Below are 14117 nucleotides of genomic sequence, written 5' to 3' on the forward strand. Positions count from 1 at the left end.
TAGTTAACTATTTGAACAGCTCATTTTGTGGTCTGAAACTAAACCCAAAATGAGTATTACTGTATCTTTAAAGCATTCAAATCTAATGCTACGTAATGTATTCAGTTTCTAGTCTTCTAAACCTCCAAACTAGCTTACAGCACAGCAATATAAGTTTAATAAATTGTGTCTTTTTTCTTTACTGAGAAATATTCTCTAACAGATGGTGACCAATCTGGTAACATTAGACATTAATAAGATTAAATCTAATAAATAAAATTAGATAAATTCCACATAAATCCTCATCCTTACTCATAAGTCACTCATTCTTAAGATACAGCACTAACAGAAATCTGGGCGGAAGGAGAACAGGTATGCAGAAACCCGAAAAATGAATGACACGACTGAATACCAAAGAGAACATTTATTTATTTGATTATATTTCAAGATTCTTAATACACGTCAGCAAGAGAAACCTGTTCATAAATCATGTAAAATTGGGATAAAAAGTAGAATCTCTTATTTAATTATGCAGTGTTTTAGAAGAACAAATGTTTATTCTTTAAAATGGACATGTTCACAATAAAATAAACATAAGTTAAAAACGCACCCCAAATACACAATGTTTCTGAATATAACTGAAACTGGATAAATATATATATTTGCCCAATAAAAAAAACAAACTCCACAACATCCACCCATTAATCAGTGTTTTCCAACATATTTACTGAATGACTCTACATGTTTTATGTTCCTGCTGTTCCAACATGTCAGTCACTTCATGTCTGGAGCAACACTTAAAATGACTAACACACTCCTAAGTCAATGATGTGCTAACATCCAATTCAGCAACATAAGATTTTTTGTGGCTCTCATTCTTCTTTTCTCTTCCTCTCAACCTCTCTCAGGCGTTTCTCCAGCAACTTTACTTTTTGCTCTAGGTGGGCATTGGCATCTCCTCTAAAATATGAAGGTCCAATTCCCAGCAGGACACAAGCGAGCACCAGGCCAGCTAGTCTCATCGCTGTGGTTTCAGCACTGGCTCCACCATCACTTACAATCAGCCCGAACACGGCAACAGCAACGATGACTTTTAGCAGAAACAAAGTCCGTCTTACAACACCAGCAATCAGACAAACTGCCAAGGACACCAGCCAGTATCCAAGCATAGCCAGCAATGCCCACTGCACCACAAAGACCACACCTTCAGGGGTGAACTTTACAGGCAGTTTGGCTGGGGAAAGAGGAAAAAAAACAAACAAACAAACAAACAACATCTATTAACCCAAAGCTTTCTTTTAAATACTCTCCCATAACTTTTAGCATGATGAAGTTGTGTAATCCATGTGATTTTAAAAATTTTAAACACACAATTAATATAGAAAATATGCAATCAACTTAATGTTTTCATTTTTACCATACATCTGAGCAGACCACAGCACATGATTTCCTCTGATAAAAGCCACTTTATGCTTGTGTGGAATTTAATATAATACTTAAACAATAATAGTATAAACTCACCATCAATTCCAGCAGAACCCAGAAAATCTGTAATGTATGATGCCACTACATTCAGAGCTTGAGCAGCAGCATGTGATGTCACTTTTATGGCATCTTTCACGGTCTGTTTTAAGGAATAAAGACAATATTACCTATAAAACATTCTGGCTCTCACATATTCCCTGATATTTGTAGGTCTAGAACTAGGAGCAATAGGAATCCAATTTTCATCATAGAGTCAAACAGCTTACATGTAGATTATGTAACCTGCAAATCTGTTTGGAAAAAGACATTCTAAAATAACGTAATCTTATACAATTTACTATTTTTGCCAGATCTTTTACCTGACATGAAAATTTTAATCTATTGAACAAGGAAAAAACATACAAGGGTTATGAAGGGAAGCAAAAGAAGGTTCAGAATGGTTTAAACTGACAGGAAGACAATGATAACCCATATTATCACTGTTTACAAACCCGTTGAGCAGAAAAGCGTCTTAAAACACACAACATACATAGTAGTAACTATCAATGGGTGGCACAACTACAAATTCAAAACGGCTTTCTTCAAACAAGATGAAAGAGGATGAATGTGTGGATCATTTTCACCCTTTATTGTCGTCATTCCCTTTGCTAGTCGCTGCATATTCGCTGCATATTTGCATGAATATAAACTATTCTCAACTGGCGTGTCACTGGACACATCCACAACCAACGGCTACTGAAGCCCAAGTCACCAGCTTTTATTGAAAACGGATGGTTTTCAGCTGCTTTGCTGCAAGTCGCTGTATGTGTGAACCCTATACACTATACTCATTATAGCTAAAACCACAAATCTGACACTACAGTCAGATCAGAACATGATCACTTAAACTGGGCAGTTGAATATTGAAACTATATATGATATTGGCACTATATACATATAATTCTATACATAGTGTCATGACCATCAGATGCTTCGGTGTTGATTCATCTTCCTGGAAACTTTTAAAATACTAAAAAAAGTACAGACACAAAATTGTATATTGAAATGAGGAGCTCCAGTTTCTAGCTGTAGACTTTCAAGTGAATCAAAAGCTTTAGGCTGGACCTAGAAGTGGGATTTAAAAATGCAATATCCATTGTTTTTGTGCCTGTTACACCAAACACCCACTAACATGTCAGTGTCGCTGCATCACCAAGAATTTCCACCACCATCTGTAAAAATAATGTACCTACAAAAGAAGCCTTTCGTTATATAATAAGTGCAGATAATAAAGTAGACAATTATAATGAATCTAAACTGACTAGAGTGACACTTTTCTATTTAATCTGTGCAGATCATTAGAGAAACATCAGGTCTTCTCACCTTTAGTAAAGTGTCGACTGAATTTTTACCCAAAAGTGATATTAGATATGAGTGAGCATCATTAGCCAGACTCTTAAAGGATGAGTGTGCAGTGTCCCACATGGTTTCTGACACAGAACACACGCTCCCACGTGTCAGTGTGGACAAAATAATCACCATAGTGAGCACAAACTTCACCATTTCTCCAGCAAGCAACGGACAAAGCTTACAGTACGTTTTCTAGTTCGTAGATCTAAATCTAAACCTCAGTTTATTCCATTAACTATATAACATGCTGGAAGACTATAGCGGAAGTAACGAAGATGTCAACTTAAAAAAAAACCCCGGAACTAAATACACGTGGTTTGGAAAAGTAAAGCACGTGGTTTGGAAAAGTGAAGCGCGATAGTCTTCCAAAAAACAACAACAATAACAAAAAAACACTTAAAACATGAAAATAAACGTAGTGCATAAACAGCAGCAACACCTAACCTACATATATGAACGTTTTAGTGGTACATAGCAGGCTGAATCCCAAACTACTCCCCAGTGCCCTAAATATGTGCCCTATGTCAGGAATAATGGCTTTTACACTGACTAGTCCACTTCATTTACAATATAGAGCTATTTGGGATCTAGCCTGTGGTTTAAAAAAAACACGCAATACTGCCATCTACTGATAAATCCAAGAATAACATCTCAAAAAGCCAAGTTTGGAATGTCATAGTAGTTTAATCTGTATTCATGAAGATCACTGCTGGATTCTGTGCTTCATAACATTTTCAGCTGCAAAACAAACAAACAAACAAAAATCTGTTCTGAATTGGTCTGATTTTGAGTGAAGAGGCTTAAGGGCCAATTCATCGCAGACTCACTCATGTTCTTCCACATCATTGTCTGCAGCCCTTGTCTTCATGGCACTTGCTTTGTGAACAAGTATTATCATGTTGGTATCTAGCAACAAAGTCAGTGTTAATACTGATTTAGGGCCATAAGCTTGACTACTGACATAATGTGTCTTCCCCAACATGTGCACACACGAACACATAAACGTACACATCAGTTGCATTATTCATGCAACCCAGACATCTAGTTTCACTAGAGAGGTCAGTTAAAGGGCATAAAGCGTTCACCTTTTTTTTCTTTTCTCAACAATGTTTTTTATTGATTTTTCCAATAAAACTAACCATACCCAATAACCAAATAACAAAAATTGTATCACAAAAGGAGAATAAAGTACAAAAACCTTGCACATATGTTGATCAAAATAGCAGCAATTAAAATAAAACAAAACAGAACAAAAATATGTCACACTCAAAACCTTATTACATGCGTTCTCTTATTTATTAAGGAAATCAATTAAAGGTGCCCACATCTCTTCAAATTGCTGTACTTTACCCCTTGTAATGTACGTTAACTTCTCTAAAGTAACACACATTGCCATCTCCTTGATCCAAGAGTATGCAGAAGATATTTCAGTCTCCTTCCAACTCAAAGCAATCATCTTCCTGGTTTGCAGAAGGCCAAAGTCGATAAGAGTCCTCTGATTGTTATTGATAGAAAGATGATCTGGGTATATCCCCAGAATACAAAGTTTTGCAATGCACGGTATTTGAGTTTTTGTGATGATACTTAGGGTACTGACAATCATTTTCCAAAAATTTACGAATTTAGGGCACTCCCACATACAATGAATTAAAGTTCCCTTCTCAATTAAACATTTCACACATGTGTCTAGAATGTCCGGGGACCATTTGTTAAGCATTTCAGGGGTTATATATGTCCTCATCAACCATTTGCAATAACTTGCAATTTGCAATAACTTTATTATTGCTTTTAAGCATGCTTGTGACCACTCAGTTTCCTCGATATCCTCTTTAATATCCAAACTCCAAGCCCTCATTCTATCTTTACTGGATTCTTTATCATATGAGATAAGTGTAGCATATAATATAGAAATTTGGTGCTTCCTATGTCCATGTTTAATCATAATATTCTCCAGACAGGACAGCGGCGGTTCCCGAAGGGCATCACAATGCTTTGATGAAATAAAATGTTTCAATGGTAAGTACTTAAAATTTTTTTTTTGAGGTATTGAATACTTCAGACTCAGGTCATTAAATGTTAACAGAATGCCTTTGTCATATAAATCTCCAATTTTTTGCACACCTCTACCAGCCCAAACCTTAAAACCGCCGTCTGCCCTGCTCGGAATGAACTGTGCATAGGAGAGAACTAAGAAATGGAAGGTGTATCACCAGTAGGTTTGTGAGCTTTACACCATATATCAATGGTATTCTTTAGGAAAGGATTTGTTGTTTGTTTAAAGTCTTTGTATCTGATTAATATAAGTATAATTTTAATGGGAGCTTAGATATTGTTTGTTCAATAGAAGCCCAGGCTGAAGGAGACTGTGTGAGGAAGTAAAACATTGTGCATCGAAGCTGAGCGGCCCAGTAGTACCACTGTAAACTCTGTATCTGTAAACCACCCCTGTCATATGGAAGATACAATAGTCTAAGCCTAAGTCTAGGTTTTCTATTGTTCCAGATAAACCTACAAAGAATCTTGTTAATTTCCCTAAAAAAATGATTTGGCAGTGGCAATGGGAGTGACTGAAACAGGTATAAAAATTTCGGCAGAATTACCATCTTAATCAAATTAATTCGGCCAATCATTGATATGGCCATTATTGTCCATTTTTCAATTGATTCACGTTCTTCACCCATTAACGGATCATAATTCACTTTAACAATTTTATTCATTTGGGGGGTAATCTTAACTCCAAGATACGTAAATCCGTCTCTTACATTAATAAATGGCGATCTTATGACTGGATTACTCCTTTCCTCCTGGTTCAGGAAGAGTATGGAAGAGTTTGTGTCATTAATATTATATCCCGAAAACTTACCAAACCTATTAATTAATTGTAATATTGCTGGTATGCTAGTTGATAATTTGGACAAGAAAAGTATCACATCATCTGCATATAGTATTATATAGAATATGTTCTTGGTCTGACAGATTTGCTTCATTTCGAATAGATATGGCTAGCGGCTCAATGGCCAGAACAAACAATAATGGGGACAAAGGGCAGCCCTGACGGGTTAATCTTTCTAGGGTTATTTGGCTTGATAAATTGTTATAAGTCCTTACCCAAGCCACAGGTTCAGTGTATCCATTTTAAAAACTTTTCCCCAATTCCATATCTCGGCAATACATTGAACAAATAGGGCCACTCTATTCTATCAAATGCCTGTCTTGCATCTAAAGACAATAGTGCATTGTCTCTGGCATTATTATTACAGTGAATTATATTAAGGACTCGTCTAATGTTATGAAAGCCCTGACGGCTCTTTACAAATCCATTCTGATCATTATGCACTAAAAAAGGGACATATGGATCTAGTCTTTTAGCAAGAACCTTACATAATATTTTTGTGTCCACTCCGATAAGACTGATTGGCCTGTATGATGAGCAATCAGTTGATGCTTTACCAGGTTTTAAAATAAGAGCTATTGTATCAAGTCTTAAAGTTGGAGGTAGGTTACCAATATCAAATGATTCATTAAACATATTCAAAAGCTGAGTTAACAACTGCTTCTGAAAAAATTTGTAAAATTCTATAGGCAAGCCGTCCGGCCCAGGAGCTTTACCTGAATTTACGCTTTTTATGGCTTGCAATAATTCTTGTTCAGTTATATCATTATGCAATTCCATCCAGGCCACTTGAAATTGAAGATGGTCAAGAAAAGCATCTCAATCAACAAAGTCGGCAGAAGTTTCTGATCTATACAATGAATGATTAAAGTCTTTGAATGCATTATTAATGTCTTGTGGATCATTCGTGATCCCACAAGCTTTCACATTAATGAAAGCTTAATTTTATTTCTTGTTTTTATGATACCTGTGAGTGTGTGAGATACCTGGATAGTTTCTTTAGCTAGATGATTTCTTTTAACCACTGTCTACTCTAGTTCTTCATGCCAAACACAAGTCAAAAATCCAGAACACGTAGCACTGGTTTATTTTAAAATTTACCACTAACAAAAAAAAAAAAAAACAAGCTGCTCACTTTAATAATTATGTAACTCAGCATCTGTGTTTATACAGTGGCAAGAAAAAGTATGTGAACTTTTTGGAATTTCATGGTTTTCTGAATAATTTGTCATAATATGTGATCTGCCCTGCAATGGGTTGGCACTCCGTCCAGGGTGTATCCTGCCTTGATGCCCGATGACGCCTGAGATAGGCACAGGCTCCCCGTGACCCGAGGTAGTTCGGATAAAGCGGTAGAAAATGAATGAAAAACATAGAGCATTGTGGAACCCTTGAGTTAATGACCTCAAAAAGCTAATTGGAGTCAGGTTTTAGCACACCTGGAGTCTCGTTAAGTAATACGTTTGGAGGTTTGGACTACAGCTACTTTGACTGATAAAAACCCCTCAAACTTTTAGAGTTTGTACTGCACAAGAAGAACATGCTTATGTGAGACATGCCTTGCCCAAAAGAGCTTTCGGAGGACCTATGATCAAGAATTGTTGCTTTACATAAAGTTGTAAAGGGTTATGAAGTTATTTCAAAGACTTTAGAAATTCACCAGTCTGCAGTTAGGCAAACAATCTACAAATGGAGATGCTTTGGGACTGTTGCTACTCTACCAAGAAGTGGGTGCCCAGTCATGACAACAGAGCACAACGAAGACTCATCAGTGAGGTAAAGAAACAACCCTGAATGACAGCCAAAGATTTGAAGATTTCATTGGAACTTGCTAACATCTCTGTTCATGAGTCCACAATACGCAAAACACTGAACTAACGGGGTATCCACAGCAGGACACCACGAAGAAAGCCATTGCTTTCTAAAAAGAACATTGCTGCATGTTTGCAAAAAAGAGCACATTGACACTCAACAGCGGTATTGTGGTATATAGTGAAAATGTTTTGTGGACTGATAAAACTAAGATTTAAATATTTGGGAAAAAACACAGCACTACATCTGGTGTAGAAAGGGCATGGCATATCGACATGAAAACATCATCCCAGGGCTTGCATCAGCTTGCAATCATTAAGGGGAAGATGAATTCCCAAGTATATCAGACATTTCTTCAGGATAACACACAGCTGAAACTGTGTAGATGGTGGGTGATGCAACAAGACAATGACCCAAAACACTGGAGCAAGTCCACAACAGAATGGCTTCAGAAATACAAAATCTGCCTTTTGGAGTGGCCAAGTCAGAGCCCAGACCTCAACCCAGTAGAGATGCTATGGATTGACTTGAAGAGGGCCATGCACATAAGAAGTCCAAAGAATATGACAGAGCTAAAGCAGTTCTGCCAGGAAGAATGGGCTAAAATTCCTTCTCAATGATGTGCAGGCCTGATCCACAGCTACAGGAACTGCCTGGTTGAGGTTATTGCTGCTAAGGGTGGGGTCAACCAGTTATTAATTCTAAGGGTTCAATTACTTTTTCCACTGCCATTTTGAATGTTGAATGAGTGTTCAATAAGGACATGAAAGATCAGAATTTGTGTAATTATTTTTATACACATTGTCTGTCAATACCCTTGATTTAGATGAAGATCAGATCAAATTTTATGACCGTTATTCAGAAAACCATAAAATTCCATAAGGTTCACATACTTTTTCTTGCCACTGTACATCATTGTAAAAGAGAATTTCTTAACATAACAAATTGATCTCATGACACTCACCAAAATGCATTGTTTCTTTCTTCATGATTTTATAATGTTACGCATTGTAGACAGTGCAACAATGAAAAAATTCTACCATCTACCATCTGAATTGTTTTGTACAACATAATTCTGTCAATGTTAAAACATGTTTGACTCTTTGTTTAGTGTGTGACTGGGGTAGCAGGCTTCTACTTGATATTATTTTGTGTGTGTAGTGTAATAGGGAGATGAACAACTCATTGAATAGACAGGAATCATCTTCACTATCTACTTAATGTTAAGTGCAGAAACATTAATTCATTCATTTTCTACCGCTTATCTGATCTACTGTACCTCGGGTCACTATCTCAGGTGTCATCGGGCATCAAGGCAGGATACAACCTGGACGGAGTGCCAACCCATTGCAGGCACACACACACACTCTCATTCACTCATGCAATCACACACTACGGACAATTTTCCAGAGATGCCAATCAACCTACCATGCATGTCTTTGGACCAGGGGAGGAAACCGGAGTACCCAGAGGAAACCCCCGAGGCACGGGGAGAACATGCAAACTCCACACACACAAGGCGGAGGCGGGAATCGAACCCCCAAATCTGGAGGTGTGAGGCAAACGTGCTAACCACTAAGCCACCATGCCCCTCAGTGCAGAAAGAGCAGTACATTATAATGCAGAAATGTTAGATGCATCCTTCTTATTTAAATAAGATATTGTTTATAATATAGTTACTTAAAAAGATTTTATAACAAACACACTGCAGAGAATAATGCAGTTTTAGTAATTACAAGGTAGACTTACATTAAGAATTAATTATATTCTAGAAGCCCTAATAAGCCCTCTAAAGGAGTTTGACATGAGTGAGTCCAGGTGGAAGGAGATTGTTACTTGGAGATTTGACTGTACTGTGGTTAGACCTCCCGATTGGGTACAGGCTTATACTCATGTAGGTTGAGGCTGCATCTTCCAGAGAAGATCATTGAGTTACTTAAACTTTTGCCTGGATCCCATCTCTAGATTTTCTACATTAAAATTGCATCAGTTAAAAAAGGATATCATCAAGCGGTAAACATTCTCAGTGATCCTCTTTACCCAAACATGCTGGACAAGGCATCGGAGATTGCATGCAGAAGTCCATTCAGTAATGTTTATAGGCAACCATACATTCATAACATCAGTCCAGGGCAGAGAATGAATCCTCCAGGGCCTGGAGAGGTTCATGACCTGGGCAAGGATGAGCTTGAACTTGTGAGTCACATTGTGATAGCATGGATCACCTAATCAAAAGTCTGCAGAGTTACTGTACACCTATCCAGTCTACCATCAACAGAATTGAGTTGTGGCTCACTGGTGTGGAAAATTTGGGTTTAATTAGCAGGTTCAAGTCTTGGATTTACCACAATTTAAATTAACCATCTAGTCTCTATTAGCAGCAATATTATGGTAATATTATGGCATAGCACAGTAACACTGTATACATAGGTTAGTTTAAATGCCCAACATAACTAACTTGCTGATTTGTAAGAAAATCATTGCTAAACTATTTACTAACCACAAGCTTTGTTAAATAAGTGGTTCTTTTGAATTTACCGTTTTTAATGAATCATCAGTTTTGTTCATATGTCCATCTGATTCAAAATCAAGTTTGTTATTGGTTAAAAACTCTAACACAAAACACCACAAAATTTAACATATTTCGAACAAGTGAATTAAAAATGGGCTTCATTTCTATTGAAAGGCTGATTGACCCTGAAGTACTTCAAGCCTGGTATTGGCACTTAAAAAGCAACCCTTAATATACTATATTATACTGTGTGTTATTTGTAACCAAACACAATGTGCCCATGAAAAATAAATCTTTATTTGTATTATAGGATCTACTACTTTATCCGTCAGTTCCTTCCAATTCTATATTCCTAAACACTGATTTCATAGGAAATGGCTTAGTGAGCTCACCTGAAGAAGAAAAGACACCAGTTGGCCAACTTCTTTGTATAGACAGAACAGTTATCCTTTAACAGGTTGTGACAATGGATGAAAAGAAAAAATAAAACAAATGTATTTATTATATACAAATGTATTTTATTTATATTGTTTTATTAGACATTTTAATAAAACATGTTTACATTCTAAATGCATTATATGAAAATTAGTATCGCAACATTTAAAAAAAGTTATGAACTTGTTCTCTCAGAAATTTCCGTACAAAGATAGAAATCAATAAATTGTAATAAAGAAAAACAACACAAAACTAATTTGCTGTAGATAAGTGAATGTGCTCATTCATATTTGGCATCTCTATATTTGGAGAATACAAGACATTTTGAGACAATTTACTAGTCTACAATAGTAGACTGTTTCCCATTACAAATCAAGCAGAAGAGCTAAGTACTTCTGTTATTGAGAGCCAGAAGTTCTGTAGGGAATTGTGAAAGAATTTTGGAAGGTTCAAGGCCACCAGCTGCAAGAATGGACATAACACAGCTTGTACTGTACAGTCAAGGAAACTAGCAAAACTGGGCCAGAATTATGTATGCAGCTGAAATGTACTCATTTAACACAGTTTTACTGCAGCTCTGTTGCAATTTTGTAAAGATTCATTGTATGTAACCTATATTATAAAATGTTACATTTCTAAAGCATCCCAATACATACTTGTTCATTATATAGTACAATTTATCTAAGAATAAGTGAACATAATGTATTATAGAAATATGTAAAAAATAAAGATGTGTGGTGGTTAGTTGATTGAAGTTCAATGCTGTCAGTTTTATTTCCAAATACAGGACATCCTTAATTCACAAACTTTAAGAGAAAAAGAGAGACACAGGTTTAGACATAGCAACAAAAAAGGGCTGAATATTGAAGATTCCACAAACCTTTAGATCCCATAATATAAGCCAATGATTTAGGTTTGCAATTCTAAAATAAATGTATTGATAAATTTCAACATGTGAATAGTTTATAAAGTAATAATGTAAATAACCAAACAGCAAAACTCATTTTAAAACTAAGAATTGCAAATGCGGCTGTAATAAACTCCCTTGTGAATGTACTACTCTGCATAGTCAAAGGAAACCAAACATAAAGAGTCTTTTGTTTATGCCTTATATTCAGACCACATTTCCCAACATCTCTTTAATTTTCCAGACGTTTGTTTAAGTTTGTTATACTATCAACAAGTAATAATAAGCAACTGCAATGTAAGCTAGAGACTATCAAGTGGTGACAACAAAGTCACAATGCTGGCAATGGTTGGTCCAGAATGGCTGGCAACACACTTGGTTTAATATCCAGAAAAGGTTTTAACTAGCAAAATAGAGACAGAGAACTTATTCAGACTCTGGAACCTGTCTGTCACTAAGTTATAGATTGACCAGTGCATGAACCTTTGAACAAGTTGCACTAGCTGTGCATCAAGAATGGTTTAAATCTATGATGAAAATAGTAGAACTGAGCTGGGCATGAAGTTAAGACAGATGTTATTATGTATTGATCTTACCATGTAGTTGTTAAAATTTTGCCTTTCTCTGTACAGAATGAATCCAAAAGCAGAAGCGATGCCAGTTTGAACCATGCTGAGGGACATTAGAATTGACTTTATTTCTACACTGAGTCTCTGAGAAAAAGCAAGGGGAAAAATTCAAAAGTACAGTCAGTCAGTCAGTCCTCAAAAATAAAAATAAAAAGTAAAAATAACATACCTCCAGGTTGTTGCAAACATTACATAATTAATGAATTGTAAAGTTTCAGAATGGCACAATAGCTTCTGCCATACTGTACCGTGAGATGATATTCTACACCACATTTAGGCACTGTGTTCCTCTGGCAAGTAGTCTGCGGGTGCTTCACAATATCAACCATGTAGATGATTATTGCAATGACTGAGATGACTGCAGCGAACAGTGTCAACACCAAGCATATAAAGACCTAGAGATAATAAACAAAAAAATTATTGCAAATAATGAGTGGGAATGATGTAATGAGGACTGGTTGTACTTCTGCTGGGACATTTTTCTGAAAAAACTTTGTGGCCATGTGATATGGCCCAATGTGAAGCAAGAGATTTATAACTCTTATATCACTTTTTTATGCACTTATTCGTATTTAATGTTGTTGAATGTCTAACAAGTTCCTGTTACAACATATGTTATATATATATAATATAGTATAGTATATTCAGACCCAGTCTTTCCCTCTCCAGTGTCTCTCTATTGTTCTTTCTAGGGTTAGAAAGAAAGCTTAATGAGCTTAATGAGACAAGTGCTGAAGTCTCGTCTGTGCTGGAAAACTCCTTCCACACAAGTTCAGTAACCATTTCTTTATAAAACAACCATTTTTTGCTTTGTTTTTTTTTTTGTTTTGTTAGTTAGCTTATTAATAGGCTTAAAGTTATTTGGAGCATAAATATATTTTAATTAATATTTTAAAGGAATAATGTGTGTGTGTTAATAATGTGTGTGTTCTTACCAAAGAAACACTGCTATGTTTTTCCATTATAAGAGCAACAGTACCTGCAATGACAAACTGAAAAGAAAAAGAAACACATGGAGATGTTAGAGTGATTTTAAGTTATATTAACTGATATTGAAAAAAAATGATATCTTACGGATATGCCACTCCACCATGGCACACCAAACGTGACAACCTCTGTGAATTCGGAAGAGAGCAGTGGCACAGAGTAAGAGATGATCATAAATCCAAGCATGACCTGAGAAATCTAGAAGGAGATTGCTTGTTTAAGTAAAATGGGACTTATCTTGTGTCTTATAATGAGAGCACTTTTGCATCATATAGATAATGAAGCATCCATATGCCATTTTCTGGCCTGTATTTAACATTTTAATCTTGACAATAAAATATTGAATCTAACATGAGAATACAACATATGGGCTCTGTTTGACACAGTGACTTACCCCCATTGATTTAGGTTCTCCTTTCTGTATTCTCTTTCTAAGTACCTCCTGTATGTCTGTTAATTTATTAACATTCTGGTCTGTAGTTACAGACACAGACAAGTCACTTGACACCGTCAGTGCCATTCTCGTTCAGTGCCTAGGCATTCATGAAAAAGAAAACCATTTAACAGTGATTTTTAAATAAAAAAAATTAGGCTTCTACATAAACAAAGATTATTTAATAGCTACTAATATAACAGTAACATAAGAACTTACTTAAATCTGTCAGCAAGAGATTTGATATACAGTAGGAAAAGCTTTTCTGTTTTTCATAAGTGGGATTGTCTTGATGATTATCAATTGAAAAAAGTGAAGTGTGGATGGTAGATGTGTTACAGGTTGATAAATGTTTTCTAAATTCTTTGCTTCATAATGCTTTCTTATGGCAGGTTTCAAGTTCAAGTTCAAGTTCAAGTTTCTTTATTTGTCATTTCACTACATGTTGGAACGAGATGTCATGTCTACAGATCAAATGGTGCAACATCCATACAGACATTAAACGTCAAAAAACATCACAAAGCACAAAAAATGCAATACAATTTAAATACACAATAAAAGGCACTCAAGCACTAAATATAAGTATGAAGACTCTATAATGCTTCCTTGATATTGTACATGTGCAATATCACGTGTTTGGTGTTAGGTATATAGAT

The 14117-nt window shown here is 35.9% G+C and overlaps 2 protein-coding genes across 3 annotated transcripts in view; both read right to left on the reverse strand.

Moving 5' to 3' along the window:
* Nucleotides 1-384: 384 nt before the first annotated feature.
* tmem109 (transmembrane protein 109) lies at nucleotides 385-3351 on the reverse strand. The gene is made up of 3 exons (XM_027145792.2): nucleotides 2827-3351; nucleotides 1501-1603; nucleotides 385-1213 (listed from the first exon to the last, which is right to left on the reverse strand). Exons 1-3 carry the CDS (start codon nucleotides 3004-3006, stop codon nucleotides 852-854), a joined length of 645 nt encoding a protein of 214 aa, XP_027001593.1. The 5' UTR covers nucleotides 3007-3351; the 3' UTR covers nucleotides 385-851.
* Nucleotides 3352-11279: 7928 nt separating this feature from the next.
* Nucleotides 11280-14117, reverse strand: part of tmem176 (transmembrane protein 176) — a 3649-nt gene continuing 811 nt past the window's right edge. For both annotated transcript variants that reach the window (XM_027146006.2, XM_047812644.1), the window contains exons 2-7: nucleotides 13423-13561; nucleotides 13116-13226; nucleotides 12977-13033; nucleotides 12290-12436; nucleotides 12009-12125; nucleotides 11280-11311 (exon numbers count right to left, since the gene is read on the reverse strand). In XM_027146006.2, the coding sequence (XP_027001807.1) occupies nucleotides 11300-11311; nucleotides 12009-12125; nucleotides 12290-12436; nucleotides 12977-13033; nucleotides 13116-13226; nucleotides 13423-13548 (570 nt within the window). In that variant the 5' untranslated portion in view covers nucleotides 13549-13561 and the 3' untranslated portion in view covers nucleotides 11280-11299. The remainder of the gene's footprint in view (nucleotides 11312-12008; nucleotides 12126-12289; nucleotides 12437-12976; nucleotides 13034-13115; nucleotides 13227-13422; nucleotides 13562-14117) is intronic.

Source organism: Tachysurus fulvidraco, chromosome 4 (genome assembly GCF_022655615.1).
Source record: "Tachysurus fulvidraco isolate hzauxx_2018 chromosome 4, HZAU_PFXX_2.0, whole genome shotgun sequence".
Classification (NCBI taxonomy): Eukaryota; Metazoa; Chordata; class Actinopteri; order Siluriformes; family Bagridae; genus Tachysurus; species Tachysurus fulvidraco.

Excerpts from the sequence above, each read along its gene's own strand:
- tmem109 (XM_027145792.2), bottom strand. The coding sequence starts at position 3,006 with ATGGTGAAGTTTGTGCTCACTATGGTGATTATTTTGTCCACACTGACA. Across the intron at positions 1,604-2,826 it reads CAGTCGACACTTTACTAAAG|ACCGTGAAAGATGCCATAAA; the intron begins GTGAGAAGACCT and ends TCCTTAAAACAG. Across the intron at positions 1,214-1,500 it reads GGGTTCTGCTGGAATTGATG|CCAAACTGCCTGTAAAGTTC; the intron begins GTGAGTTTATAC and ends CTCTTTCCCCAG.